Here is a 26736-nt window from a genome sequence, read left to right on the forward strand (position 1 = left end):
AACAATTTTATTGCTTTAACATTAGGAATATTAGGACACTGAGAGCAGACAGGAAGGAAGGAAGGAAGGATGTTTGTAGCAGGTGTTGTATTTGGAGGAGTTGCATGTGTGTGTGTGTGTGTGTGGGGGGGGGGGGGTATGTGGGAGTTGTGTGTGTGTGTTTGTGTTGATTTAAGGGTGGGGATGTTGCTGCAGTTACTGTTGCTTAGAAACAGGCCAGTCATGGGTGGACATATATAATACCCACATACAGTTTTAGTAGGACACCTTTCACCCTAATACTACATTGCCCGATAAGCTAAGGAATTGCTCATGCCATATGTGTGTGTGTTCCCAGCAGCCAGTGAAGGAGGTGCTTCCTCTGCCACACCACTCTGACCCCAGCCAACACCATGTGTCCTCTTCCTTGGTGACTCCAGCTGCCGCTCTAAAGAAACACAGCACAAGCTCCATCCAGCATGTGCAGCTGGCCTCCTCAGGTTAGTCAGAAATACAAGAGCATATCATTAAAAATTCCCATCACTTGTCTTTCTGAGAATATTTTTGATTTTATTCTGCACTTGAGTGAGTCCCTTCACCTGGATGCTCTTCCTCACACAACTACACATTACAGTGAGAATGGGGAGGAGCGGCAGTGAACCAGGAACCATCTGCTCTGGAAACCACCACCACTGCCAACTTAGATTTGATTCATGTACCTTTGTTATTATTATTTATTTTTAAAAATCATTTTTCTTAATGATTTTCCTATTTTGCAGTGGTGACGTCATTCAGTCACCTGAAGCCTCCAGAGAAGGACACCACCGTGCTGGCTCATATGAAGCCGATCAAGTCCCTGAGACAGGCTGGTTTCACTGCTGTCTTCACCGGAAAAGCGGTGGGTGAACCAGACTGCTTCAATTAAATTCAGGAAGTGCAAAGGATGTGCTCTGACATCATAAAGACAGCTGATATCGCTGTTACACAAACTGAGGATAATATGAGGTATAATTTATTTCATTAGTGTCAGTGTTCTTCTATCCAGTAATGGCTCCAAAGATATTTTTGGTTTTGTCTTGGTGGTGGTGGGGCATAATTATTTAAGGATGTCGTACCAGATTCCGCATATGAAGTGAAAATATGTATTTTAAAATATAATCCATGATTTTTTAAAATGATGAGTAATGCAAACTTAATCAGTTGATCATAGTCCAGTTCATAAACAATGTGTCATGGTTGCCATGGAAACTGGGGGTGCTATGGAACAGGATCAGTGAGAGCAGCCCCTCCCTAACTTAAGAACGTCACGGCTCACTGTGAAATCACATTTTATTTGATACACGAGACCATGATGAAGTATTTCCATATGTATGACATGTTAAAGTAGCTCAAATGAAGAATAAGGCATAATTGAAATATTACCATAAAGTTTGAAATTAGTATTTTATATATTTCCTCCTTCAGTAAGTCACATTTTAATCAATGTGAATTATATTGTAGTATTTATTGTATTTTAATTTGTGCACTTTGTATATACAGCTGTTCATTTGTGTTTTGTTATTTGTGATAAAATCATAATCATAAATGTGTTTGAGTAATTTTAAACTTTATTAGAAAATGGAAAAATGTCGGTTTTTGAAATGTTAATGCTAAGGAAGGGTAGGTTTGTGTTTTTCCAGCACAGCAATGAGGTGTGATTTTTGTGCCCGCTGACAGAAGCCTGAGAGTGAGGTGAAGGTCCCGATCATTGATGTGATCCTGGCAGACGTTGACTCTCTGGTGCCCACTCATGACGAAGGCGGACAGCCCATAACAGAGTGGAAACGCCAGGTGATGGTGCGGCAGCTGCAGGTCCGGCTGCAGGATGAGGAAGAACAGAGGAGTCTGGTATCTATCAATTATCCATTTTGTTCACACAAGTGTGAATGTAAAATGCATGGAGAATTGGTTCAAAATACGCCTATACAGTAGTTATTAAAAAACACTACTATGGATTCATGTATCACCTTTCTATGACCTTTGAGTTTGACCTTTCAAAGTTAGCCAAGCTCAATGTCACAAGAGTTTGGAGCCAATAACATTTGAACATAATGGAAAGATGATGAAGTGATTTAATTTTGGACAGAACTGACAAATGCCAGCAGGTACAGTAGTGTTCAGAATAATAGTAGTGCTATGTGACTAAAAAGATTAATCCAAGTTTTGAGTATATTTCTTATTGTTACATGGAAACAAGGTACCAGTAGATTCAGTATATATAGATTCTCACAAATCCAACAAGACCAAGCATTCATGATATGCACACTCTTAAGGCTATGAAATTGGGCTATTAGTAAAAAAAAGTAGAAAAGGGGTGTTCATAATAATAGTAGCATCTGCTGTTGACGCTACAAACTCAAAACTATTATGTTCAAACTGCTTTTTTAGCAATCCTGTGAATCACTAGTATTTAGTTGTATAACCACAGTTTTTCATGATTTCTTCACATCTGCGCGTCATTAATTTTGTTGGTTTGGAACCAAGATTTTGCTGGTTTACTAGTGTGCTTGGGGTCTTTGTCTTGTTGAAACACCCATTTCAAGGGCATGTCCTCTTCAGCATAAGGCAACATGACCTCTTCAAGTATTTTGACATATCCAAACTGATCCATGATACCTGGTATGCGATATATAGGCCCAACACCATAGTAGGAGAAACATGCCCATATCATGACGCTTGCACCACCATGCTTCACTATCTTCACTGTGAACTGTGGCTTGAATTCAGAGTTTGGGGGTCGTCTCACAAACTGTCTGCGGCCCTTGGACCCAACAAGAACAGTTTTACTCTCATCAGTCCACAAAATATTCCTCCATTTCTCTTTAGGCCAGTTGATGTGTTCTTTGGCAAATTGCAACCTCTTCTGCACATGTCTTTTATTTAACAGAGGGACTTTGCGGGGGATTCTTGCAAATAAATTAGCTTCACACAGGTGTCTTCTAACTGTCACAGCACTTACAGGTAACTCCAGACTGTCTTTGATCATCCTGGAGCTGATCAATGGGTGAGCCTTTGCCATTCTGGTTATTCTTCTATCCATTTTGATGGTTGTTTTCCGTTTTCTTCCACGCGTCTCTGGGTTGTTGTTGTTGTTTTTGTTTTTTTTGTTTTTGTCCATTTTAAAGCATTGGAGATCATTGTAGATGAACAGCCTATGATTTTTTGCACCTGCGTATACGTTTTCCCCTCTCCAATCAACTTTTTAATCAAACTACGCTGTTCTTCTGAACAATGTCATGAGCGTCCCATTTTGCTCAGGCTTTCAAAGAGAAAAGCATGTTCAACAGGTGCTGGCTTCATCCTCAAATAGGGGACACCTGATTCACACCTGTTTGTTCCACAAAACTGACGAACTCACTGACTGAATGCCACACTACTATTATTGTGAACACCGCTTTTTTTACTTTTTTTTTACTAATAGCCCAATTTCATAGCCTTAAGAGTGTGCATATCATGAATGCTTGGTCTTGTTGGATTTGTGAGAATCTACTGGTACCTTGTTTCCCATGTAACAATAAGAAATATACTCAAAACCTGGATGCAAAAAAACACTACTGTATAACGAATGAATGATTCTTATATTTACTTCTCTTTCATTACAGACAGTGTGAATCAAAGATTTTTCAAGTTTTGTTCAGCCAACTTCACTTCATTTGTTAATATACACCCATTTCTGCATTTCAGGCTCGCAACACATTCAAAAAAAAAAGTTGGGAAGGAGGCAATTTGTGGGCGGTAATGAAAATAAATAAATTATATTATTTCAAACAGGTGAATGAAATCATGATTTGGTACAAAAACAGTATTCAGGAGAGGTTGAGTCTTTAAGAAGTGGAGATTAGCAGAGGGTCTCCAGTTTTGGAACAAATGTGTGATAAAAATTATTGAAATATTTAAAACAATCTTGAAAGATTGGAAACAATCAAAAGATTGCAAACAATCAGAAAGATTGGAAGAGATTTGCATATTTATCCCTTTGCAGTTCCTAATATTATTAAAGGATTCAAGGAATCTACAGGGATTTCAGGGAGTACAGGGCAAAGACATAAAGCCTAACCTCTACACTCCAGATCTCCAATCCCTCAGACGGCACTGCATCAAGAACCACTATTCATCAATAGCGAATATAACCACACGGGCAAGACTTTACTTTGAGAAATCTTTGTCAAGCACTACAGTACAGAGATATGTTTCCCAAAAGCAACTTTTAAAACTTTACTGTTAAAAAAAAGAAGCTTGAAGTTTACTTTTCTCAGAAGTGGAATCAGCTTATTTGGGCTCAGAGGCATCTGCGTTGGACCATCATACAATGGAAACATGTGTGTGTATATATATATATATATGCAGTCATACTACATTAGATTTGAAGTAGAAGTAAGCTATGGAAAGCTTTCTTACCTTTGTTAAAGCTCAGTTCAGGTAAACAAATTCTACAAACATCATTTTCAGCATCAGATGATTTTGTTGGAATAAATTATATTTCTCCTCCCTCCAGGGCATGACTGATGAATACACACATGGGGACGGCTGGAAGTACTCCCAAAACCACAACACTGTCCTGGGACCTTTCGGTGAGCTGCTAACTGAGGATGACCTGGTATACCTGCAGCAACAGATTGAGAATATGTCAGTGCAGAAGCGACGTCAGGCCTACGAACTGGAGCTGAGCAGGCTGACCGAGGAGCTGAGGGCCATCTTACCTGATCCGCTTTTCAACATAAGCCTTAACAAAGAGATGGTACAGCAGATGGAGTCAGAGGGACGATGGACTTTACCGAAGTGGTGCCGTCTTGTGTCAGAGATCGTCAAGAATGTGTCGCTGCTCATGACCAATCTGACCCGAGACACAGAAGAAGATACGGAGAGAGCACGGTGGATGAAATGACCAATGGCTTTTTAGAAGCTGCAAATAACATAGGAATTGGTCCAGGCCAGGTTCTGATGCAAGAAGGCCAGAAGATGGCTCCAACACATGGGGAGACATCGAGTAGTTACAAGATAGGGAACATAGAGATGGAGGCACCATGTGGCCTTCCTCTGGACACCAGCTGCTTCAGCAGATCCCAGAGGGAAAAGGTGTCAAGGGAGATCCAGCAGTCTGGGGTGTCGGTCAGAAACCTCAGATCCAACTTTGAGGCACAGATCGGATGTATTTATCCCTTTGCTGGGATGGTGAACAACACACATGACCGTGTCAACGTGCAGAGTTTAAACCGTGAGAACAGTGAGAGCTCCTGCAGAAAACAACCAGAGCGACAACACAGCCTCTGATTTGCAAGTGCACCCCTGTGAAGCTACTAAACATCTGGGATCAGTCATGGAAACCACCAGATTAAGGAAAGAGCGTATAGTCATCCTGTTCCTCAGCCACTGGAAGAAGTCTGCATATGCTGCTTCACTGAGAGCAGGGAGGCTGAGAAGCAACCAGGAGGCTTCTTCAAGCAGAGCGCAGCATCCTCACCAGAAGACCACCTCCATGCCTCACGTCTGCCGACAAAGAGGTGCTGTGGACAAGATGCTCCACTCCTGGAAGAACAAACTAGCCCCCAAAGATGCGAAAAGTCCTTCAGTGACCTACTCGCCAGAACAATTCCTGCAAGATGTGAACGGTGCAGCAATGACACATGATAGCTTGACCCTTGACCTATTCATGCTGGGATACTTCCACATATTAGAGCAAAAACTGTCGCCCGAGGAGAGGAAAATGAGGCATCTCCTCTGCTTTGAAGTCTTTGACCATGTAGGGAGCTTCCCGTGGGAAATGGTCCGTGACTTCCACAAGGCTGTTCTGCAGGAAATCCAGGCTGGGAAGAGACAGTGGAACGACGGCTTTGAAGACATCAAAGCTCGCTTCTTTGGCAGCTCAACACTATGCCGCCGTTCATCATCATCATTCTTGTTGCCAGACATCAGGCTAGTACCAAAGGTTATAGTTCAGCCCGACACGCCACAGGATGGCGACAGTGACAAAAACATCCTGCGCCAGCAGTGACGATATCTGTAAATAATCGACCGGAGCTTTGCTTTCTGGAAACAGAAGGAGAAAGAACTGTTTGATTTTAAACATTAGTTTTGAAATGTATATTTCTGATTTTGAGCAGGACTGTAACAGAGAGCCTTAATCATTTTCACGGGGATGGGGGATACTCAGTCATGTAACATTTCACTTGTTAGTAATATTACTTCAGTTGTAATGACATGATTGTCATAAAACTTGGTATATGAATTACGCATGGTGACCCCAAAAAGCCTATTGGTTTTGGGGTCAAAACGTCAAAGATCAAGGTCACTGGAGAGTTTTATAAAAGTCTTGTGAGCATAATAACTTTTTAAAAAACTTCCCCGTCATCAAACTTGGTAGGTGTATTAGACATGGTGATCCCAAGAAACTGACTGATTATGGGGTCAAGTCAAGGTCAAATCCCTGAACAGCAAAACCCTTGTGCAGAAAAGTGTTACTCAAAGGTAAGTGTATGGTTTGTCCCAGGCGCTGCAGATGCGACTGTGTACTTGTCGTTGCTGTTGTTGTAAATAATGTCACAACAATTATTTACAGCCTTGGTCAGTCAAGAAACAACCACAAACTCCACACAGATGTACCCTGTTACATCTCTGACACATCAGAAATCAAAGTTACAACATGTACATACTGTGTAAAAGTTTTGGGCATCCCAGGATTATAATAAGAGTAGTGCTTGATGCCCCTCCCCCACTCTCTCTTTTTATTGGCATGTCAAACAACATCAGTTCGAACAAAAGTGAATATGTGAGCTATATTTTCATTCCAAAATAATAACAGTTTTATTGTAAGTGTACTGGCCATTAGAATATCACACAAGACAATTACACACGATCATGCAATATTAAAATAATTGTCAAACACGATGACTCACATTTTGCTGCATTTTTCTTAAAATAGCTTTTGAGGTGCTGCAACTTATATAGTAAAATCACGCATAAATAGAACCCAATTTTCATATCAATTATCATTAAAGCTGAAATTCATTACACATTCATTTATTTATGAATATTTCTCAGGTTTTCATAGTTTTTAATGCTTTTCTGATGCAATAAATATGCCTAAAACATTTACACAGTATTCCATGTTTGCTTGGGCAGCGTGGTGAATTAGTAGTTTGTACTGTTGCCTCATAGCAAGAAGGTCGTGGGATCCATTCCCACCTGTGGCCTTTCTGTGTGGAGTTTGCATTTTCACCCGTGTTTGTGTGATCCATTTTCCTGTTGTGCAATCCTTCTCTACTCCGCCAACATGGAGCGTTCAAAGAAAGAAACCAACGTTACAAACCTGCACATTCACCATTTCAACAAGTAGATCAAACAGATCCTCCAACACAGAATGCAGAATCAAAACCAGTTTGATTTAAACAATTTATTACTTAAATTCTATAAACAGATAAAAAAATAAATACATATATCCTAAAAACACACAGTGTGACCACTTCGGATGTCACGTGGAGGTCATGGTTCCATGTACACGGAAGCGATAAACACACGTGTACTCGGGATGACCCCAGTTTGTGAGGACACGCAGCTCCACAAAACGATGGAGCACATCGCTGGGTTTCTGCAAGCAGAGAAGAAAAAGAAGATTAGAACAAAGTACATACTGTTAGAATGTGTGTAGGTCTGCAGGACAGCAGGTCCCTGCCTAAAGTCTGCAGATAAATATTCTGCAGTCAAACCAGATCGGATTCTTTGGACTCACAGGCAGCTCAAACGTCTGCGTCGGCTCGCCATCCTGATTATAGATGAATTTCCCCAGCAGAGTACCGTCTTCATTCTCACTGACTGTCCCCTGAAAAAGACGCAAAGACATGTCAGAAAAAAAAAACTTAACTGCAAAAAGTAACAGAAAGAAAGTGTAGAACACTGAAGCTAACAGCTACGCTAACGAGCAGAATGAAAAGTGCTGTAAAATGCAGAAGGCTACGGATTAGCGACGTGATTTTGACTGAACATTATTAGTATAAATTTATCAAGAAACACAATCATAATTTATTTTGGCTGCCTGTGTTTTGTTTGGGGAAACCACAGTAGATGAATAACTGTTAAAAATTAAGTCTGTAAGTAGTTAATGTTAGCTTATCCCTCATGAGGCAAAAATTGGTTAATCGCTGCTGACGCTCTGAAATGTCCCATACGCAGTGAAGGCAGGGGGACCGATCAGACCGCAACACTGTTAGCTTGGACATCAGCATTAAAGTTTCACAATAAACTGTTTTCTGAAGTCTTCTGCATTTTAAAACCAATTAGTTTTTTCCTTTTAGCTGAAAAGAAATCACAGTCGCAATGTTGTGCACGTTAAATGTTAGATTAGGTGTTAGCATAGAAAAGCAGCAGGTCAGTGTGCTAACGTGACCACAATGTGATTTCTGTACAAGACGTCGATTCTGCTTCAGTTTTCCAAAAAAATTTTCAACAGCCAAAGTTTTGTTTGACAAAATTTCAAAAATATCTGAATTAAACAAGGTTCCAATAGTTGGGTAACACGGTGCCTGTCAACAACAGGTTATCCATGAGCAGGTAAACAACAAGTCTACAATTCTTGGGTAAATAAACGAGTCCTGGAGTTCCACACTTCTTTTCTGGATTGTAACCACTCACGTAGATCTCGAAATCTTTTGGCGCCGAGTCCATGCGTCCAGTTGGGGAGTTGTAGCGTGGCAGGTGGTCCAGTGTCACATGGGTAATTCTGACCGGGTGGGACAGGGAGATGAAAAGAGTTCCCTGTGCACCCGGAAATGGCCAGCACCTCCCTGAGAGCAGCACAGGGTGACCCTGAAATATCAAAGTCAGATTATCGTTACTGAGAAGATCTTCAGAAAGAAGAAGAGACTCAGAGGTACGAACAACCAAAGCAAAAATAAAAAACATACCTGAATAACAACGCGTGGGCTCACTGAGCACTGCCACAAGGGGAGGCCAAACAGGGTCAGGCAATTTGAAGGACAGCTGTGGGTCTTAGAAGTCGCTGTCTGACCACATGAGCACCTACAAAGAATAAAACCAACATCAATTCAATGTAAAGAAAAATAACTTTTACCTGAAAACTAATGAGATAAAACCACAGAGTAGCTGATTAAACATTTTTTAAAATTACGAGGAAACTCAACTTTTCATTAAAAATATAATAATTCCACAAACAAAAAGTGTACTAAATTGTTACGTCCATGTTTGTAGTTTTTTTTAACTCTACATTTTCCATCTAAAAAATTCATGAATTTGTTGAATATTTTAAATATTAAATCACTGGATGGCAGAAATGAATAAAAACTGAAAGTATTTTATTATTACACTCCAAACAACAACTGAGAAACCAACCGAGAGACTCCAGGGCAAAATCGGGCATTTTGTCGGCAACGGGTCGTCCACAGTCTGAGGAGCAGCGTTGGTCCAACAGCCGGATCATATCGTACTCCTGATTAACACACAACACAAAGAAAGACACAACAAAATGATTAAAACTCCACTGAGTCCCATCTGCCTGTGAAACTTTCATCCACATCATCATCATTTAACCACAAAGATTAGTGCAAAAGAACAAATCAAACTGCTGATATCATCTCTGAAGTTGATACATCTTCTAGATCCACCGACCTTGATACGCCCAGCGAGCCACTGCTCCAAGGCCTGTTTGAGCTCTGGGCTCAGGTCATCAGGGTCCAACACAGGACCGAGTTCTGCAGGTGTCTGTAGCTTTGCTGTGATGGTCATGTAGGTGTTGAGGAACAGAAAGAGAAACCAAACACCTGGAGAAAACAGGGAATACTGCTCTAAAAACCACAGAGGAAAAAGAACCCAGGTGCCATAACAAAAACAACAACAATAATAAAACATCAAATAGATGTTGAACAACACCACAACTGACAATTGTGCAGGTTACAAATGTGACTGGGTTCAAAATATGTAAACTAAATAAATTATTTTATATTTAATTGCAATTATCAGATTCTTAAATGAAGGTTTTAATCTGTGCTTCTTCTGTGAATTTCACATTGACTTCCTCCAAGCTGCAGGTGGCGCACTTTCACCACTCCAGCCCAACGATATTCAAAGTCTTGAAGTTAAACACTTGTTGCAGGTGCTGCAAATTAAAATAATTTATTTTTATATAACTTTAGACCCTTTTGGGTTTTAAAAATAAAAAAAATTGATAAACTTTATAATTTATATAATTGTGAACACTGAAGTGAAAATCTGCCAAAGAGATGATCAACCTAGTGAAGAATTTATTTGGTGTTGCCATGACGACAACAACTTCTGAGTTCACGAATTCCATCAGCTAAAATGACGGATTACATTATAAATTTAAAGCGGCACAAAACAGATTTTTAATTTATTGCAGTTTAAATTTTCCTGTTTTCTTCTTGTTAAAACTTTACATTTTAGAATCTGGAAAAATTTTTAAAAAAAAACCATTTCCCAGCGGGGACTTTGCAGTAAGCTTTAACATTTCTGTAAACTGGTATTTAAGCGTAAATGAATTGTGCTTCTTACTGAGAGCGATGAAGAAGAGATGGAGGAAAAGTTCACATGACTTCTTTGTAGCTGTGAAGAAAGAAAAGAAGAAAATTTCTATGAATAATGATAATCAGGAGCTCAATCACATGCAGCGTTAACATGTGCATGTAGCTCCACGTGCACGCTGTGCTACTGTTGTGTTACATGAAGTCATGTTAGTATCACCTTTGTAGAGATGAGACACGCCGCTCTTTGCACGTGCAGCCATGGGTGGCTCGGTGCTGGCAGAACCGCCATCCTCTCTGACCGGCCGACTGAACTTATGAGTGCTCCTCTTCATTTTGGAATCCCTGGAGGGAGGAAAGAAAAATAAAGAGACGGCAAAGAAAATATCAGAATTAAAGCTACAAATCCCCGAATCAGGTACCTGAGATGAGACTCGCAGTCAGAAAGACTCATGGGACTCGAGTCAGTGTCCTCATGGAAGCTTGAGTCCATCTTGGAAAGGAGGCGAAGACTTCTACGAGTCTGAGAGAGAGAGAGAGAGAGAATACCAGACTTCATTAAATATTTCACAAATTAAAATTCCATTTGTGTGAAGAGTCAACAACACACTGATAATGTTAATAACTAATAATACACTGGATCTCCAACTTTCTGATGGACAGGACACAGCAGGTGAGGCTGGGGAGCATCACATCCAGCACACGGACAATCAGCATTGGCACCCCTCAGGGGTGTGTGCTTTTCACTGCTCTTCTCTCCATACAAACGACTGCACCTCAGGGAACCCCTCTGTTAAACTCCTGAAGTTTGCGGATGACACCACCATCACTGGACTCACCCAGGATGGTGATGAGGCTGCATACAGACAGGAGGTGGAACAGATGGTCCTCTGGTGTGGTCAAAACAAACTGGAGCTGAACCCGCTCAAGACTGTGGCAATGTTAGTAGACTTCTGGTGGAACCCTCCATCACCACCCCCCCTCCCTGCCGCAATCATCAACAACTATGTCTACTGGGGACACTTTCCGGTTCCTGGGATCCACTATCTCCCAGGATCTAAGAGAGTGCAGCTCAAACTGAAGTCAATTCCTTGTATTCTTGTAGATACTTGGCGAATAAAAGCTATTCTGAGTCTGATGTGCCCTCTTGTGGTGCTTTTTTAAATAGCAGAATTGGCATATTAATTCATGTTGATTTTTATGTACTTCAATGAACTTTTTCTTTGAAATAAAGAGAATGAAATTAATTTTTCACGATTTTAACAATCATTTTATTTTGATCTTTTAAATGAGAGTTATATTCCTTAATAATACAGGATTATTTTATTTGTGGAAATGTGAATATCTGTGTGTATAAATTTTATTTCCTGTAAACCCACTGATAAAATCATATAAAAACAAATGGTTTGGTTCAAAAATCATTTGAGGTCATCTAAAACTTTTGCACAATCTGATGTACCATTATTATCATTATTATTACTGTGTCTGTTATAATCTCACTGTTTACAGACTAAATCATTTAAATTATGTATTTTTCAGCTTCTGGTCGCCCAGTAAGTCCGAGTGGGAAAGACAGTGAATTTTTACTGATTTATTTGACAAACGGTCATATTTTAATCCACATTAAATGGTGCCTGCACAATATTGTGACTGTGATGAAATATGAAATTTAACTGTAAACAGACGGCAACAAAAACACGAGCGTTAAAAGTCTGAATCATTTACCTGATTTTGTTGAGACGATCTGTTTAAAGTTTGTCAGAAATTCCACTCAGCGACCACAAACCTCAACTTCGTTTGACTTTTAAAACAATTATCACACCAGCTGAAGATCTGATTTATCAAAGAAACAAAATCCACAGAGCGAAAATAAAAAGCTGCTGCACGTTAAGTTAGCGAGCGAGAACTGAAAGACCGAGCATTGGAACAACAGTCTCTTATACAAAGAGACTGGTAGCGTGTTTTTGAAACATGGCTGTGATTGGTCCATCTGATACGTCGGCTGCTATTGGCTATCACGCCACGCTCTGTGATTGGCTGTGGCGTAACCGCCGAAAATGTAAGTTGGTTCCACTGTGTTACGTTGTAAACAAAGGCTGCAGCCAATCAGAGAGCGGCGTGTCTCAGCCAATCAGCAAAATGTCAGAATCCTGACTAAAAGTCAGGTGACCAAATAACCCGATTCCGACTCCTTTGCATTGGCTGGAGGAGTGGAACCAACTATAAAGACCAAACGCTCACGCGTCATCAATACTGACGAAACGCACCCGTCAGAAAGAAAAGATCACTTCCGTTGACCCACCAAATTAAAAGCATCAGCCAAACCAAAAATGTCACTTCCGGTAAAACCAAATTAAAGCAACCATCATTTAAAAAAAGGACACTCGGTGAAACTACATTTGTGGACACACCAAAAATCTAATTTATGAAAACTCCACCTATAATCAACACAATTTTCCTCACAATGAGTATCAGTTATATTGCAAATAACTGAAATATACCAGCTTACAACTGGCTAAAGAAATGGGAACAATTTTACAAATTAATAGACTCTGAATGTCAGTGACCTTTTTGTATATTGAATCTTCGTATTACTTCAGCCGTATTTTTATATTTTAACATGCCTTATTTTGAAGTCTGTCAGTATTGTTCACACACACACACATATACATATATATATATACACCATGGTCAATGAGAATTCCATGTCAACTGGCGTGCATTATTTTCGTGTATATGCACATGTAGTTCGGCGAGTCACTGTTATAATCACTCCGCTGGTCGTCACCATAGCAACGCACAAATCAGTTGGCGCAGATCAGCTGTGTTTTGAAAAGTGAATAATAGAAACGCGATAAAACATGGATTTCCAAGTGAATTTTAATATTGGTGGCCAAATAAAACGTTTGAGGGATGGAAAGGGGAGAGCAAACGAGAAGAACAGCAAAAGCAACAGCGTAAAGATTTAACATCGGACAAACTGTACAAGATTGAAGATGGGAGAGAAAAAGAGAACGGTTCTATCCTTGTGGGCTGCCGGAGCGCTCTGCATTAAAATAGCGAGCGGAGCCTAGTTTCTGGACCTGTTTGCCAGAGTTTGTCACAACGCGACACAGCGGGGGGGGGAGTGGCCTGCTGCGGCTCGAGCCCGCAGACTCAGTAACCGCATCAGAGATAAAATAAAACATATAGTTCCAAATACTCACACATTTTTATCAAGTTCTGTTAACTTAAATATTTGTGTGTTAGCTCACTGTGTGGGACCATGGTATAAGCGGATTAAACAACTCAAAGCCGTGCATTATACGGTTTGAATGCACTTCGCGGAGTGTTTCAGACTCCGCGTCATGCATTCAAACCATATAATGCACAGCTTTGAGTTGTTTAATCCTTTTATATATTATATATATATATATATATAATCTTTATATATATATAAATCTTTATTTAACCAGGTTAGTCCCAATTGAGCAATTGAGATCAAGATCTCTTTTGCAAGGGAGGCCTGGACAATTATAGTTTCCAATTCACCATTTTACCATTTCATGAGTGTGCCGTTACCAAGCAACACATACGCCAAGCAAGTGTGCTCCCCAACACATGAGGCATGTGAGTGTGTCAGCCCCCCCAACACATGACATGCGGGGTGGGGTGGGGGTGGGGGAGCACACTTGCATTACATGCTGATAATTATGTACAGACAAGAACACATCTGAGCCACATCTCATCTGAGCCAGCTACGTCTGAGTGCACACGGCAAGGCGCTTTTCAGCTGATTGCTGGCCAGCCACTCACTGACAGCTGGAAATGATGGCTCAGTGCACATGATGTGATAAATTAAAAACACAGAGAACACAGCCAGGATAAGTATATAAATAAATACTACAATAACTACATATATAATTACATAACAAATACATAAAATAAAAATCACAACAAAGAAACAGATAGTGACACTTTGTTCTGTGCACTGATTGAAAAGGTAGGCGTGTCCACAAACAGCAGCAGCTGTTGGGATCTGTAGACTTGCAAGTCACAGTTGTAAAAATGTATTCTGTTATGATGGACATGACCTTACAACTGTCCACCGTGATGCGCGTACATGTGCATGCTGTCCTCATGTGGAAATACATAAAAACATATATCGCCTTTACAATGGGCTGGAACGACCATGTCAGCGCACACATTGGCATTCTGTGCCAGGTGAAAAGGACTGTCTGATCATGTGTACACTCAGCTGGAGATCTGAATGTCACATCACCTACATCAGCTATGGTCCACATGATGCAGTGTCCTTCGGCGTGCTGCTCGCTGGACATGCAGGGCCAGCTGGACATGCACGTGGGGCCGGCTTGACACACAGGGACATGATAAGAGCACACTGCTTCATCCATGTCATTTCATGACTTGACAGGTGACTGTCCAACTGTGTCCCTCTCGACAGCAGGTGGAATGTAAAACATTCCACAGTGTGTAAGTTGCCTATGCCATGGGTACTAACACCCCCCATACCATCACAGATGCTGGTTTTTGAACTTTGCACTGGTAACAATCTGGATGGTCTTTTTCCTCTTTTGTCCAGAGGACACGACGTCCATGACTTCCAAAACCAATTTGAAATGTGGACTCATCAGACCACAGCACACTTTTCCACTTTGCATCTTTCCATTTGAGCTCCAGCCCTGAGAAGGTGGCGGCATTTCTGGACGTTGTTGTTGATGTATGGCTTTCACTTTGCATGGTAGAGTTTTAACTTGCACTTGTAGATGTAGCGACGAACTCTGTTAATTGACAATGGTTTTCTGAAGTGTTCCTGAGCCCACGCGATAAGATCCTTTACACAGTGATGTCAGTTTTTAATGCAGTGCCACCTGAGGGATTGAAGGTCACAGGCATTTAATGTTGGTTTTCAGCCTTGCCACTTACATGTAGAAATTTAAAATAAACTTTATTGATCTCACAGAGAAGAAATTCATGTTACATCAGCTCTTAAAAAACACACAAGATGGGTGTAAGTAGAGGAAAATGTTCATTTCTCCAGATTCTCTGAATCTTCTGATTTATTATGGACTGTAGATGATGGAATCCCTAAATTCCTTGCAAGTGAACTTGAGAAACATTGTTCTTAAACTGTTGGACTATTTCTTCATGCAGTCGTTCACAAAGTGGTGATCCTTGCCCCATCTTTGCTTGTGAATGGCTGAGCCTTTTGGGGATGCTCCTTTTATACCCAATCATGACACTCACCTGGTTCCAATTAGGTGTTCTTTGAGCATTCAACAACTTTCCCAGTCTTTTGTTGCCCTGTCCCAACTTTTTTGAAATGTGTTGCAGGCATCCATCTCAAAATGACCAAATATTTGCACAAAAACAACAACGTTTATCAGTTTGAACATTAAATATCTTGTCTTTGTGGTGTATTCAATTGAATATAGGTTGAAGAGGATTTGCAAATCATTGTATTCTGTTTTTATTTACATTTTACACAACGTCCCAACTTCATTGCAATTGGGGTTGTACATTCAATGGGGTTTTCAATGGTAAATTTAAATGGCCACAAAATCTGTAATCTGGATCGGATCTGGATCAAACTTTGTCAGTTGATAAAGGATACCATCCTACATAAAGCTCACAAATATGAAAGAAATTAGTTTTTTTTTTGACAGCGTTATGAGTTTTTGAAAAATTGTTCAATGTTAAACATAGGGATTTTCCCAATTTTCCGAGATTTTTCCTGACTTTTACCTTTGACTTATGGCCTTGAAAATTGAATCAGTTCTTGCCTACCAGGATATGAATCTTCATGAAAAATGTCATAACGATATACAACCCCTGGCAAAAATTATGGAATCACCGGCCTCGGAGGATGTTCATTCAGTTGTTTAATTTTGTAGAAAAAAAGCAGATCACAGACATGACACAAAACTAAAGTCATTTCAAATGGCAACTTTCTGGCTTTAAGAAACACTATAAGAAATCAAGAAAAAAAGATTGTGGCAGTCAGTAACGGTTACTTTTTTAGACCAAGCAGAGGAAAAAAATATGGACTCACTCAATTCTGAGGAAAAAATTATGGAATCACCCAGTAAATTTTCATCCCTAAAACTAACACCTGCATCATATCAGATCTGCTCGTTAGTCTGCATCTAAAAGGAGTGAACACACCTTGGAGAGCTATTGCACCAAGTGGACTGACATGAATCATGGCTCCAACACGAGAGATGTCAATTGAAACAAAGGAGAGGGTTATCAAACTCTTAAAAGAGAGTAAATCATCACGCAATGTTGCAAAAGATGTTGGCTGTTCACAGTCAGCTGTGTCTAAACTCTGGACCAAATACAAACAACATGGGAAGGTTGTTAAAGGCAAACATATTGGTAGACCAAGGAAGACAAAGCGTCAAGACAGAAAACTTAAAGCAATATGTCTCAAAAATCGAAAAATGTACAACAAAACAAATGAGGAACGAATGGGAGGAAACTGGAGTCAACGTCTGTGACCGAACTGTAAGAAACTGCCTAAAGGAAATGGGATTTACATACAGAAAAGCTAAACAAAAGGCATCATTAACACCTAAACAGAAAAAAACAAGGTTACAATGGGCTAAGGAAAAGCAATTGTGGACTGTGGATGACTGGATGTAAGTCATATTCAGTGATGAATCTCGAATCTGCATTGGGCAAGGTGATGATGCTGGAATGTTGCTGCTTTATGCATGATGTTTTTTTTGTGTGTGTGTGGGTGTTTTAGCTCTGTGAGATGTCTGCATCATTAATGAGAGATTCATCATCCCTGGACTGAGCACAATCACTCCGTCCTCTACCTGCCCCTCTCTGGTAGAGGGACACTATGACATTAGGTAGGTACATCCTCTTATAGCATCAGTTTAATGCAGTCACTTTAACACAAAAAACCCCCACAAATTACTCATTTTTTAGTGGTATCTAATCAACAAGAAAAATACCATACTCACTTGACATTGTTTTTCTTTGGAAATACATCTGAAAAATATGGGGTCATCACAGACTACACTTTTACCTGTTATATACATCTGCAACAGTAGGTGGTGCCAGATAAGCACAAAGCAGTTCCTGCTGTCTTCCTCAAATTTTGTTTCAGCAATGTCATTCTATTTTTTGCTGCTCAAACTGCATCAGAAGAGATACAATATTCTTAAAGAGAGCAGCCGAATCATACCACATCATGTTTTTTTTTTTTCTCATACCTTTATCTTCCTCAGACAGGACCCACAGCAAGGTCTGGTAGTTCATCCATGTCATGAAGCACCTCTTCAGTCTATTTGTTCCAGGCCACCAAAACAAGAAAGATAAAAAAAAACACCTTCTTTTCTAATCTAAGTAGTCCCATTCGTGTCCCTTCATGAGAATCTTAGACAGCCTTTTGGGTATTTGCCCATCTGAAAATTTCTCAGAGTATTTCACTGATCCTATGTCATTACACAACTGGTTAGCACAAGCATAAAGTTATGCCTATGGAGAAATGATTGACTGACATGATGATGTGAGCAGTCATTGTAGGCTAGATCTCAGTGTTGACTGCAATACTGCTTTGTGCAAGCTAGCCTGATTTATTTCTCTCTCACTGGGGTTATATTGACATTATTTTAAAATAAAAACAGTTTCTGAATACAGACAAACATGATTTGGTCTCCAGAAAGTAGTTTCCTTATAATATGTTTGAAAAAAGGGGGTCTTATAATTGTTGTTGTTTATTCGGGCCAATGTGATGTGTGTTCTGGGTATAGGCTTTTGAAGGTAGACATCAAACCTCACAGTTCATGCTTTTTGCAGATGACATGTTATTCTGCAAACAGTGGAGGAAATAGCAGGGAAGCTACATTTATCAGAACAGAGAAGGGTGATGAGGACTAAAGAGTAACACAAAGAGCACCAAATACTCATATATATATGTGTGTGTGTGTGTGTGTGTGTGTGTGTGTGTGTGTGTGTGTGTGTGTGTGTGTGTGGTGTGTGTGTGTGTTGTGTGTGTGTGTGTGTGTGTGTGTGTGTGTGGATCCTCGAGCGGTTTTCAATATGCGGATACAGTTAGTTGTCAAGTAATGTTGCTGAAAGACAGATGTTGTAAATAACTGTTTTTGGGACCTAGGGGAATATAATCTACTGTACAAAGCAAAGGGGAAGCTGTATCACCTTGCAAATGTTAAAGATGTAGCAACTGGGGCAGTGTGAAAAATCAGTCTTCCATTCAAGGGAACCTGCCATCTGGACTAATCAATCCAATCAATGTTTGGGCACAATAGGCCATCCAGTGAGACATAAACTGATTTAGATGTACAACTGTAGTTAGGTTTTGCTAGTTGCTATCCCATCAGAGGTTGTTTGTGTTGTGTTGTGTAGACACACTGATCCCAGTTCTGGAGCATCCACCCCGGATCTGGACCCATACAGCCCCATGGACAGAAAGAAAGCTCTCAGAGGATGCACCTTTGTTCCTGACATCCAGGAGATTCGCGTCAGGTCAGGAGCTTTCAAATATTATCATTTGTTTGTGTGTAAAAGTGATGACATGTGGAAAAGTCATTCAATATCTGTGTTTTGTGTGTGTGTTTGCAGCCCCATTGTGTCTAAGAAGGGCTACCTGCACTTCCTGGAGCCCCACACCAGCGGCTGGGTGAAGCGCTACGTGGTGGTGCGCCGACCCTACGTGTACTTGTACCGCAGCGAGAGGGACAGCGTGGAGAGAGCCGTCATCAACTTGTCGTCTGCTAAGGTGGAATACAGTGAAGACAAACAGACCTTACTGCGGGTACGGCCGATAAAGTCTTTTCATAAGATAAATGTATTAACAGCTCCGCTGAAGCAGTAAGTAAGATCAAAATATTTTATCCTTCCAGACGCCCAACACATTTGCTGTGTGCACCGAGCATCATGGGATCCTGCTTCAGGCTGCCAACGACAAGGAGATGCACGACTGGCTGTATGCCTTTAACCCACTCTTAGCTGGCACCATCAGGTGAGGGGTGGAGACAGTTTGTAATAAAAAAAAAAAAAAAGAAAATCACAAAAAACTCCTCATCATTACTGTGAAGCCAATCTGGAGGCAGGGAAGAGGGGTGTGAGAGGAGCACATGTCCGCTTACGTAACACCAAAACTATTAATGTGATGACTTGAAGTTTTGTATGTGGTAATATGCAAATAAATGTCATCCTGTGTAGGGTGTTACCATGGTCTGGCCTTCTTCCAGGTAATCCCACTCCAGATTTGGATTTAGATTGGACTTTTTTTAAGTACTGTTTACCGCTGAGATAATCTTAAGTCGTATGTAGTTGATGAGGTCCACTGGTGCCAGTTTTGTGCTTATCATGGGATTCCTGTAGCGTGACATGGATGAGTGTTTACAACTCTCCCTGCACGGGACTCCAGTCCATCGCAGGTTATTTCCCCAGACAAGGCTAATACCCATTTATACTGTAGATGGGTGGACTGTGACAATGCAGATGAACTGTCTTGGCCGAGGACACAGATAGGGAGTGTGACTGGGAATCAAACCCAGGTCTACATATTGGTTACCCGACTCCTATCCCATTGAGCTACTTGCTAAATAACATTTATTTATTTCGTTATTAGTTTAACAAATTGACACTTTTGCCTCACAGCAAGAAGGTCCAAATTTCAAGCCCCCCAACGCCCAGTTCCTTTCCTGGGGTGATGCTTCTTCTCCATATCTGTGTATCTTTACTCTACTTTCTTCCATCAAACACATGCAGTATGAGATCTCGTAGATCTAGAGGGTGTCAGGCATAAAATGTGCCAAACCAAAATGGTGTCGCTGCACCCCATTCATTCTCCAAAGCCAACCAGGTCTGGACCAAGATTTGGGTTGGACTTTTTAAAACAAGTTCTTTACCTTAAATAGACTTTCAGTGTCTTGTCTTCTATGCCTGATGAGTTATGCTTTATACCGGTGGTTCTCTGACCTTTTCTTTCTTGCTGTCCTTTGAAAAGCCAAAAAAACAGCTACGCCAACTCAAGTGAAAAAATTTAACATTTGTTTTATCAACCTTTAACCCTCAAGCAACCGAGCTATTTTAGTGACTAATATGACTGAGTCATAAATGACCTCATTGACTTTATATTGGAATACATCCATGTAAATTATTGTTTTAGTGTTCTTCATATTTAGTACACTCCCTAATATAATTGTCCATCATCTAATGTAGTAAGGTATGGAATTTGATATTTATTTCACCAAAAGTAGGCAAACACACACACACAGATTGCCTTGTCTGTTACATCATATAAAATGCATGTTACCTTTATTTATTTGCGTTTTATTTCTGTGCATCAAAAATGAAAACAATACTTCTTTAAAAGTAAAGTTTCATTGAGTACAATATGTATTACAATGTGGTAGGATAGTTATAGCACCAAAATATTCCATAACAATTCTATATCAGGGTGGTCTGACATCTCAGAGGTTCGATCTTTACTGTCTGATGCTGACTCATCTCCATCAATGGAGCATTTAGCAGCAAAGCTTCACAAGTCCCACGTGGTCTGTCTGTATTTATCTTATGTTCTGAATAAAGTTGTCTGATTTAGATTCAGATCACTGTTTATGTTAAATGGTTCAAAATAGGAGGTTTGCTGGTCTCCCCCGTATCTAATAGATGCCAAACTTTCAGAGCTGAATATGCTGTAGGTTTTACGGAATTATTTATGGACTTTTGCAGATCCACCAGTCAAATCGAAGCTCTAACAAGATAGATTCTGGTCTGAGTCATTTTAAATTGAAGTGTTCTGTTCTGTTTTCAGGTCAAAGCTTTCTCGGAGAAAGTCGGTCCAGTCAGTCCAGCCTGCTCAGAGGATGTGAGAGGTGAACCAGGCTGGTGGAAAAACAGCAAACAAACACCATCTAAAGACTCGCCCTGCTCTCATCAACAAATACACATAAACAGCTGCATAAACTATTCAAAGAACCTACCCCCCCCCCCCCCCCCCAAAAAAAAAACACGGCAGCCTCTTCCCAAACACCCTAACAATAAACCCAAAACCACACATCCTGTTTTAGCATTCGCATGTCAGTAGCCATCTGAAACCCTGCATGGTTCACATTACATCCTCACTCTAGAAGAACACATAAACTAACAGCTCCAATCCAGTAATTACCTTAGCAGTGCTGGGACAACTTTGGATTGGTCTTTGATTTTCATATACTACATGTTCAACTGTCCTGTGTGAGGCTGTAAAAAACATAGAGGTAACAAATGTTTACTTCATGTGCTGTCTACCGTCATCCTTTCACTGTGAATAAGACCCAATCATACCCCAACCATTCATGTATTTCTAATAAATGCCATCAGGAGAGGCGAAAAACAATATTAAATCATCTTGTTTCCAGCCAGTAATCCGGGTGTTTGATTGTCGAAAGTGCGCTAGGTGCAGAGACAACAGCATGGCCTCGCTTATGAAACACCACACTTTACCTCAGTCAAGACGAGCGCGGTGCTTTCCACCATATGTACATTTGTAGTTTCACTGCAGAGATTTCGGAGAGCATGCACGGCATTTGCACACTGAGGTAGCATGAACGATTGCATAAGACGCAAGGGGAAGCTGTTATTGTGTTTGTTTCTCTCCCAAATGCATTTAACTGATTCAATAACAAATCAGTGTATTGCCAGATGTGGACGAAGGAAATCAAGTTTTTGCCTTGTGATTTTTTTAATATATTTATTTATTTATTTGTACAAATATTAGCATAAAGGATGACTGCTCCTGTTGCTATTGTAGCTGTACTTTTAGAACCACTAATAACCAGGGCCAGGGTTCTCCGAGGTTCAATCTTCATAGTTAAGATGTTTTCTACAATGGTTTTTCCCCAAAAGAGAAAACACATGATCTAGATCTGCATAAGAGGAGCTGTCCGTGGTGCTGATTGGACGTTAGGCACATTAATGCAGTCTGGTGCGTTCACGTCTGCCAGTTGTGTTGTATAATACAAAATAAAAAAATAAAATAAAATGTGTGCAACACATAAAACATTAGAAATCATCATGAAAATGAAGATGAAAACCGAGCTTCAAATGTGGTCTGGAGTCTGAATTTGTATTATTTAAGTTGTATTCCCCCCCCCCCCTTTTTTTTTTTACTGCGGTACTGACTGAATGTATTTTTTTTAATTACATGCTTATCAGTTGTCGATATAAACAGGATATTCAGGAAAAGCAGCATTTCAGTTGGATAAAATGGATATAATGTAGTATTGTGCCAATAACTGATAGAGAAAAAAATTTAAGTCAGAAAAAGTCATTATTATACGAGGTCTGTGATAAAAGTAACGGACCTTATTATTTTTTTCAAAAACCACATGGATTTGAATCACGTGTGATTACATCAGACATGCTTGAACCCTCGTGGGCATGCAAGAGTTTTTTCACGCCTGTCGGTTATGTCATTCGCCTGTGGGCAGTCTTTGAGTGAGGAGTGGCCCACCCTCTCATCGTTTTTTCATTGTTTAGGAATGGCTCAGAGACTGCTGCTTTGTTTGATAAATTTTTTTTCAAAAACTGTAAGGCACAACTGAGTGGACACCATTTCGATAAATTCAGCTGGTTTCGGTAAAAATTTTAACGGCTGATGAGAGATTTTGGGTCTGATAGTGTCGCTTTAAGGACGGCCCACGGCGCCTGATGGCGATCTGCGCTTCGAGGCGGCAGCGTCTCGCCGTTTCAAGTTGAAAACTTCCACATTTCAGGCTCTGTTGACCCAGTAAGTCATCAGAGAACAGAGAACTTTCAGAAGAAGTCAGCATGAGTTTTATTCGGACATTCCATTGTTAATGGACATTTTGTAATGAAAGAACGTGCGGGCAGAGTCGCATGTCGGGCCGGACCCGACCGTGGGGGGGTTGCGACAGGAAAAAACACCTCCGTTGGAAACCTTAACGGACAGTTGGAACATGCCCAAGCTGTTAAACAATTTCTCAGTTACTCACTTGTTGAAAGCCATCAAAAGCCGCCTGAATTTTACAAATGGTTTTCAACACGGAGGTGTTTTTCCTGTTGCGGCGCACACAGATTTGCCAAGTTGTCACGGAAACGACTCGGCGAATTTGCACGCACGTCTTTCATTACAAAATGTCCTTAAACAGTGGAATGTCCGCATAAAGTCCTCATGCCGGCCTCTTCTGAATCTTCTCTGTTCTCTCACAACGTCCTGGGTGAATTAAGCCTTAAATTAGGATGTTTTCAGGTCGAAACAGGCCGACGACGGTGCCTGGAAGCGCTGCACGACGTCCCGCTCCGTGGGAAGTCTTTACAGCGACAGAAACACCCCATAATCTCTCATCAGCCGTTAAACTTTTCACCGAAAACCAGCTTAATTTCTCGAATAGTGTCCACTCGGATATTCCTCACAGGTCCAGAAAAAATGTTGATAAAGCAACGCGCGCCGTCCGCAGCGGCTATTCAGACAAAGAGATTCCGACGGGCGGGGTGGAGCACTCCTCACTCAAGGCCTGCCCACAGGCGAATGACGTCACCGACACGCGTGAAAAAACTCACGCATGCGCACGAGGGTTCAAGCTTGTCTGACGTAAAAACATATGAATCAAATCCATTTATTTTTTGAAAAAAATAAAAAGGACCGCTTTTTTCATCACAGACCTCGTATAGCTCTGATTAATGTGTAAACTATAGGAATATGTTGTCAGACATAAATCCTCAAGAGGATTCACATGGAATCCGTCTGTGCACGGTCGTATCACGTATGAGTAATACACACCTCGGATCTTCAGTGCTCTTCATAAAGGTTTAGACCCTAAAAGTCGTTGAAAGAACCAAAATAAAAAAAAAAAAGATGTAATTTTTTGTTCATCTCATAGATTTGGGAGGCTCAAAAACTCTCTTAAGCGTCTATGAGCGGTCAGAAGACACACGCTCATCGTTGATCAATTGAACAGGCGCCTTAAAGGTCCAATAAACGGATTACTACCACGAGATGCACCAGTACCAACATCTCACACCAAAACATCAGCATCCCTTCGGCTGCTCTGCCTCACCTCACTACTACCGACATGAAAGACAAGGAACGTCAGTTCCATGTCAAATTGAAGCACTTTAGCAACTCACAGGGCTCCACATATGGGAAAAGCTACATCTTTGTTGAATGTAGTCTCACTATATTCTTGGCCAGAGGTCTCTTTATTCTCTGTCTGTAGTTTCTTGGGGGCAAAGCTAAGTGGGCGGTCACTACTGTCCTCTTTATCAACGTGGGGGTTACACCTGCAATGAAAACAAGGACCATAAAAGCTCAGATTACATCACACACAGAGGGAGTGTTGCTTCATCCTTTGCACAAGATGCCATTACGCCACCACATCTTTACATAGGAAATAGTTGTTGGCTGCTATATTAATGTGTAAAATGTATTTAGTGGACCTTTAAATGCTTTTGGTAAACACCTCATAACAACAATTCTACAATCATCTTAGCCTTAAGATGTTTTTGGGAACCCTGGCTCCTTTTTTTCTTTATTTTTCATATTTTTTGGGCTTGGCATTTTATTTCCTTGACTTCATGTCAACAACTTGTTCTTTTTTTAAAACCAAAACATTTTCTTGATTCACTACTTTTAAACCATTTCCAATGCAGTGATTTTTTTTAAAAAAAAGAAAAAAGACTGAAGGATGAAATACAGATTACAGCTATTGTTGTTTTTTTTTTGTTTTTTTTTTTGTTAATGATCAAATAAGTATTTATTGTCTGTATTTGTACATTACACATGTTTATATAAATTATTTAAGTCTGTATTTACAGTGCCCTCCAAAAATATTGGACCCCTTGGAAATTCACATTTTAATTTGTTTATTCCATTTCAGATACAGAAATAAATCAGGCTTCTCAAGATAAAAATTTCTGAAATTATCTTCCTGAAACTGAAACTCAAAGCAAATCTCAAAAACCTGATATAAATTAGTTAAAAATATAAAAGCCAAGATGATGGGTTGCATAAGTAATGGAACACTTTGGTATGATACCTAAATTAGTTTTATTGCCAGTTTTCTTCAGAGAAGTCAGGGGATGGATACATAAATGTTTCCAAGTCACTGAATATGTCTTGGACTTTATTTACAACAATTATGAAGAAATGCAAACAGTATGGCACTCTGTGGTAAATCTGTGTGGAGTGGACAGTTCTCAAAAACAGAGTTACTGTGAAAGGAGAAAAGTGAGGAAAGACACCAAGACACGCAGACAACCCAGAAGAAGTTATAGGGCTTCTCTGGCTGTGATGGGAGAAATTGTGCATAGTGTATGTTTTGCGTTTTGTATCCCCAGTTATACAGCTTCATGTTGAAGTGGTATAGAGCAGGATTTTCTTAAAAAGAAGACCTGAAAGTTCAGCTACAGTTTGCCAGAAGGTACATCTGAGATGCAAACCTGAATTTGTTTTGGTGAAAGAAAACGTCTCAAGAAAACTGGCAGTAAAACTGATTATTTACAAGTATTATACCAAAGGGACCCATTACTTATGCAACCCATCATCTTGGCTTTTATATTTTAATTAATTTATATCAAGTTGTAGAGATTGCTTTGAGTTTGAGTTTAAGGAAGATAGAAATTTTTATACCGAGCCTGATTTACTTTTTGTATCTGAAATGGCATGAACAAATTAAAATGTGTGAAATACCAACGGACTCAGTACTTTTGGAAGGCACTGTAAGTCTCTAGTAGCTAAATGGAAAAGTTCAATTCGTAATTTGTTGTGGACCTACACTTTTAGTGGGCATGTTTGCCATTCGTTTGTGCCTCTACCTTTTGTAAACAACTTTAGTTCTTCTCTCTCAGCACTTGTATTTTTCCCACTTACCATCTCATGAAGACATTTTTTAGTTAATAGAAAGTCACTGTCATATACTCTCAATGACTTGCGTCATTGTGGAGTGTGAATATTGTCACTGATTTCCCACAGTGTGTAACGTTACAGTACAACTCGTCACTTATGTTGCATTTAAAACTCTCTGAGCTTTTTTATCGATGCTGCTGCAGCCTGATGTGTTTGTTAATCATGCTACAGTTTGATTAGCCTAGTGTTTTATGGGTTTAAGTTTGAAATATTTCCAGGATGACCTCAAACTCTGACATGAAATGAATTAAAGTCAAATAGATGAACAAGTAACACTTCACAATAAGGGTCATTAATTAACATTAGTTAATGCGTTAATAAACATGAATTAACAGTGAA

General features: G+C 40.1%; 2 protein-coding genes and 1 long non-coding RNA gene across 3 annotated transcripts; 2 read left to right on the forward strand and 1 right to left on the reverse strand.

Annotated features, from left to right (window-relative positions):
• Nucleotides 1–234: 234 nt before the first annotated feature.
• Nucleotides 235–6010, forward strand: LOC117521301 (espin-like protein). Its single transcript, XM_034182620.1, has 7 exons — nucleotides 235–479; nucleotides 759–877; nucleotides 1280–1288; nucleotides 1696–1856; nucleotides 4501–4852; nucleotides 4885–5167; nucleotides 5250–6010. The coding sequence occupies exons 1-7, from the start codon at nucleotides 320–322 to the stop codon at nucleotides 6008–6010; spliced, it is 1845 nt and encodes a 614-aa protein (XP_034038511.1). The 5' UTR covers nucleotides 235–319.
• Nucleotides 6011–9011: 3001 nt separating this feature from the next.
• Nucleotides 9012–9750, reverse strand: LOC117522213. Its single transcript, XR_004564174.1, has 3 exons — nucleotides 9637–9750; nucleotides 9361–9457; nucleotides 9012–9030 (listed from the first exon to the last, which is right to left on the reverse strand). It is a non-coding gene; the product is annotated as an uncharacterized LOC117522213 (long non-coding RNA).
• A 1637-nt stretch (nucleotides 9751–11387) lies between these two features.
• Nucleotides 11388–21399, forward strand: LOC117521303 (kinesin-like protein KIF1A). The gene is made up of 6 exons (XM_034182621.1): nucleotides 11388–11587; nucleotides 17288–17365; nucleotides 18885–19004; nucleotides 19101–19293; nucleotides 19382–19500; nucleotides 21304–21399. The coding sequence occupies exons 1-6, from the start codon at nucleotides 11388–11390 to the stop codon at nucleotides 21359–21361; spliced, it is 768 nt and encodes a 255-aa protein (XP_034038512.1). The 3' UTR covers nucleotides 21362–21399.
• Nucleotides 21400–26736: the final 5337 nt, after the last annotated feature.

Source organism: Thalassophryne amazonica, chromosome 12 (genome assembly GCF_902500255.1).
Source record: "Thalassophryne amazonica chromosome 12, fThaAma1.1, whole genome shotgun sequence".
Lineage (NCBI taxonomy): Eukaryota > Metazoa > Chordata > Actinopteri > Batrachoidiformes > Batrachoididae > Thalassophryne > Thalassophryne amazonica.

Coding starts and splice junctions, on each gene's coding strand:
- LOC117521301 (XM_034182620.1), top strand. CDS start 320: ATGTGTGTGTGTTCCCAGCAGCCAGTGAAGGAGGTGCTTCCTCTGCCA. Junction 480..758: donor TGTGCAGCTGGCCTCCTCAG/GTTAGTCAGAAA, acceptor CCTATTTTGCAG/TGGTGACGTCATTCAGTCAC. Junction 1,857..4,500: donor CTGCAGGATGAGGAAGAACA/GAGGAGTCTGGT, acceptor TAAATTATATTT/CTCCTCCCTCCAGGGCATGA.
- LOC117521303 (XM_034182621.1), top strand. CDS start 11,388: ATGGTCCTCTGGTGTGGTCAAAACAAACTGGAGCTGAACCCGCTCAAG. Junction 11,588..17,287: donor AGAGTGCAGCTCAAACTGAA/GTCAATTCCTTG, acceptor CATTAATGAGAG/ATTCATCATCCCTGGACTGA. Junction 17,366..18,884: donor GAGGGACACTATGACATTAG/GTAGGTACATCC, acceptor TGTGTTGTGTAG/ACACACTGATCCCAGTTCTG.